Raw genomic sequence first — 4634 nt, 5'->3', positions numbered from 1 at the left:
AGTGTGAGTTCGATCAGGACGAGACGGATGAGCTGGCACTAGAAGACCGAGACCCCCTCCTCACCATCCTTTCCGAGAAGCAGCGGAAGGCTTCCATCCGGCAGAAGTTGAGGAGAGTGTGCCTGGTGGTGTCCCTGTGCGTCAGCTGGAAGAGAAGGGTGAGTGCCCAGATGGAGCACATCAGGGAGGAGACCAGGGAGCCTGGGACTGGGAACTTCAAAAAGGCCGACATTGACAGGACCCAGTGCGACCTGTGTGGGGTGAAATTCACCCGAGGTCCCGAGAACTATTTCAACCCCAGCAAAGACTTTGAGGGAGAGACTTCAGAGGCGGTGGCCTTTCCTGGGGCTGAGCTGGATGACAAGGAAGATCGGGAGAGGAATAGCGAGTCTTACGAGCAGCACATCCACCTAGAAGGCCACCAGAGGCAGAAAATGGCCTACCAGATATACTCCAAATTTTTTCATGAGAAGGTAGACCCGGCCATTAATGAAGGCAAGCTGGTGGTGCAGGATATCGAGCAGAGCATGTGGATCCGCAATCACCCGGGCTCCAGATTGCAGAGCCACATCCATCAGAGGAAGGTCCAGGAAAACATCAAGAAGGTTTCAGATATGGTGGAGGACCTCTACAGGCGGAAGGCCTGGGCTGGAGGTAAGGGGCCCTTGGGAGTGGGGGCCCAGATGGTGTTGGACCTGGGCTTTGAGAACACACCTCAGAGTCAAGCCCTTTGTGGTGATGTCTGACCGGGGGAAGATGGAACATGGCATTTGCAGAAATACAAGTGAGGACTGTGTTTCAAATTAGAGCAAAATCCCATGGTTTCGACCACCCTTTCTGCAGGGAAAACTTCCTGATTATCCTGGGCCAGGATGGTTTCCCCTGGCACTACAGATAAGACAAGGGCTTGCTAGCTAATTCTATGGAGAAGATTTAGGGAGGATGTTTAGTCTTGAGGACTCTGCTTCTGGTGGCAGAAGACGGCTGTGAGTTCTTAGGCTTTTGCTTTCCATGGGGGGAGCACAGACACAAGCTCTTGGAGGGTGGGGGCTTTGGCTCTAGCACTGGGTGTTTGAGTTCCTACAGTGGCTGCTTCATTCAGAGCCCTTGTCCTTTGGTTCCCATAGCGGAAGAGGTGATGACTCGGCTTGTCAACACTCTGACCCCGTCAGTCAAGGATGCGCGGGAGTGGCTGACGAAAACAGAAGTCTGCTTAAAGGAGGAAGGTGAGGAGCCCTCTATCCCGAGCAGTGCTCTGGGTCTGGTGGTTCTTGATCTGCTGACTTCCAGGTCAGTCGCTCTCTGCCTAGAACCATCTTTTTTGCTGAGTCAAATTTTAGCAACATAGTATCTGAGTCACTTTTTCAAACAAACCTCTTTTGCCATTCAAGCGCTATGATCAATCACTTTCAGTCACTACTCAGGTTTAAAACAGTGACTCCCAAGGATACACAAAGTATTACAAAGCCATCTCTTGATAAATATCTTGCTTGTGCCAACCATCCATGTAAGTTAATGAACTCTTACTGAGTGTTTAGTATGTATCAGCGCTGTTCTGAGTGTTTTGTATGTACCAGCATACAAAACAAACAAAATCCTTGAGACAACTCACATGCATCTTCCTACAGAGCTTGCGTAGAGTGAGTCAGGTTTCTCTCCTGACAATTATTTTGCCAAGTTTTCTTTGACCTGGAAAGTCTTCTGTCTTGCTCATTCCAACTGCTGCCCGCTCTCGGCCCCACCTCATTTCTTCTCGCTCTGAGTATTTCACCGGCCCCAGAATGCCCTACTGTGAGTCCTTTTAATCCAGATGCTACTGGAAAACCCAGGCCCCGGTGCTGAGGAAAATTTGAGGGGACTCGGCACAAATATCTCTGCCAATAATAATTAAAAAAAGCTTTAGAATATAGTTTGTACTGGATTTGTGATTTTTGTGATTATTTCAAAAGGGAGATAATGTATAGCAACTCAAGTCTGCCGTTGGGTTTAGGTTTTCTTTGATCTGTTTCATTTAAAGGGCCTTTAAAATCAGGCCAGAGGAGCCAACCTGTCAGGGAAGTAATGCTAGAGAAGGATGTTTGCTTGGGCTTTGGCTCGCCCTGGCGAGCAACATCAGGACTCAAAGCAAAATTGTCTCTTGCTGGCACCCTAGTGGAAAGCCCCTTTAATTAAAAAAAAAATTACAGAGACATTAGATTTTACTAGTTGATTATATTTTGCAGTACAGTGAGAAAAATCACCATTCTGCACTTTGTTTCTTTTTTTCCTTCTTTTTTTTTCTTTTTAAATAGGCATCGTTCAGGAAGATAATTACGAGAACGAAGCTGAAGACTTTGGTGAGCTCTGTCCTCGAAGGCGCCGGCAGAAATGGCGAAAGCAGAGGAAATACTAAGGTCCACACAGCCACCGCCCAGAACATTCCATCCTGACTTAGAATTCCGCGTGCTGGGGCAGAAGAGGAAAGGACACAAACTAGCTCGAAGAAGTAGGGGAGTCTGGCTGCCGCTTTGCTCTTTGTTCCTGTTACTTCTCTGTCGGTGGAGGCGCAGGTTCTGACTGCTCCCGCAGAGCAGGGACCGCTACTGCTTTCCCAGTTAGAGCCTAACAGTGTTCGTTCCTCTAAAACATGTTAGGTGAGAGGAGTCATCACCGAAAGGGGCCTTGGGACCCCTCACCCCAAAGCCTGCATGTTCCCTGGCTCGTCACCATCACGACGTGAGTCAGTAGGAAGGACAACCCTCATCTCAGTTGCCACTGCCCTGGGCCGGGAAATCCCTCCATGGATTCCCCTGTCTCCTTTCACTTGGCTGCAGCATCGAATAGTCCAAGAGCTGCATGTGCCCAGGGTGTGTGTGCACCCCACTTCCGGCCACTCCTGACCCCAAGCCCCACTCTGGTCATCTCTGAGCCTCTTTGTAGCATGGTTCAGTCTGTTGTATATGTCAGCCTTTTCTCTCCGTGGCAACTTTCTGCCCTCCTTTCCCCCTATCCTCAGCCACCTATACGAGTTACGTCAGACTACCTCAGAATGTAGTCAAGAATTCCCCCAGAGTCCTTTGGGACTTCTCCCTAGAAGGAAAGGCTTGGCTTGTTGCCAGGGGCTCCCTGGTCTGCTCTCCAAGATGGTTCGAACTCTACCTTATCTATGGTGCAGAAATTTCAGAAAGTATTTTGTACGTAGCCTGGTATGTCTAGTTTTCTTGGTTCTCCCTGGCAAGTTTGTCATTCGGAGGAGCTTTCTCCCACCAAGCTCACCACAGTAGGACAGCGACCTGCAGAGATGCAGGGTAGGTCCAATGAGACAGAAGAGGAAGCCAGACTTATGAGTGCCAATCCATAGGGATATGGCTGTGAATCACTGCTCATGGCTGGCAGGGGTGGGGTGTGGGGCTGTTTGCGGGAGGCCATTGCTTCCCACCCCTACCCCCCACCCACCTGGGCCAGCCGCCATCAGCACGGTCCCATTCGGTAGCCTTCATGCCTCGCTCATGATTACTGCCCACCCTTTCCCCAGCCCTTCAGTTCAGCCTGATGGGAAAGGTCAGGTTCACCTCAATCTTTCATTGTTTTATCATCGCAATAGAATCAGCTTTCTTCCCATGTTGCTGCTGCTTTTGCTGCTCGTTGTTTTCTCTTCATTGCCTTTCTAAATGATTCTATTTCCTTGAAATGTTTATGTTTCTGATTTTTATTAGGTGTGTTTCTAATTTTTATTCCGGGTATTTTTACAAAGTTCACTTGCCAGGAAAAAAAAAAAGGAAAAAAATCAATTAAATCTTGCTGTATTACACATTTTATAAAGTTAAATAATTTTTCTTACATGCTGTCCATTTGTTTATTTCTAGTCTCTACTCAGAGAGTAAAGGGGTAAATCTTGGGACTGGGTCTTTCTGGTCAGCTGGTCGATGCTGACCAGGGCAGAAGCTTGCTGTGCCTTCTGGAACATCCCAGGACAGAGAAATAAAGCGCAGCCCAGGACATGCAGCTGGTTGCCGTGTCTCCTGAGGGCCTGCCTGTGCAAATGCTTTTGCATTTGGATGCTCCTGAGCGTGCAGGGTGCGGATCTTACACAGTTTTGTCAATGCTGTCCGTTGGGGCTGCCCAATAACAAGGACATTGCCCTGGGAGGCAGGAGACCTGGAATCGAATCCTTGTCCTGCCCCTGGTAAGCTGCGTAACCTGGGGTAGGTCAGAGCCATTCGGCGCTCCCAGAGTGCCTACATATGGCACCGCCCTTGGGCTCTCATGACCTGGTGCAGGAGAGAGATGGAGACTTGGAAAAATAGCAGTGATAGAAATATGGATGGCATGGGGGTGGTAGCAGCATTTACATAACCCAGCTGGGCCTCAGTTTCCCATTTGGGGAAACTGAATTGTCTAACATTTCTTCCTGCCCTGATGCACAGTGGTTCCATAGGCTATTGCCATGGGTTTGGAAGGAAGAAAGGACACTGATGTGGGAGATAACAGCTCCGTACCGGTACCTCAATACCTTACCGAATTGCTGGTGGGGAAACTGAGGCGCAGATGCTGTTTCTTACCCTGGGTTGCAGGGCCAGTCTGGGGCAGAGCTGAGACCTGGACCCATCAGGTGTTCTGATGCCAGCCAGAGCTCTTTATACTGAGGACTCACA

At 49.3% G+C, this 4634-nt stretch overlaps 1 protein-coding gene across 1 annotated transcript in view; it reads left to right on the top strand.

Annotated features, from left to right (window-relative positions):
* Positions 1 to 3766, top strand: part of TRANK1 (tetratricopeptide repeat and ankyrin repeat containing 1) — a 68804-nt gene extending 65038 nt beyond the window's left edge. The window contains 3 exon segments of the mRNA XM_025039314.1: positions 1 to 654; positions 1128 to 1226; positions 2292 to 3766. The exon segment at positions 1 to 654 is cut by the window's left edge and continues 348 nt beyond it. Coding sequence (XP_024895082.1) covers positions 1 to 654; positions 1128 to 1226; positions 2292 to 2392 — 854 coding nt within the window. The 3' untranslated portion in view covers positions 2393 to 3766.
* The last annotated feature ends 868 nt before the right edge of the window (positions 3767 to 4634 follow it).

This window comes from Pteropus alecto, unplaced genomic scaffold, assembly GCF_000325575.1.
Source record: "Pteropus alecto unplaced genomic scaffold, ASM32557v1 scaffold10, whole genome shotgun sequence".
Taxonomy (NCBI): domain Eukaryota; kingdom Metazoa; phylum Chordata; class Mammalia; order Chiroptera; family Pteropodidae; genus Pteropus; species Pteropus alecto.
The sequence above is the reverse complement of the archived record's forward strand: the minus strand, read 5'-3'. Positions and strand labels throughout refer to the sequence as shown.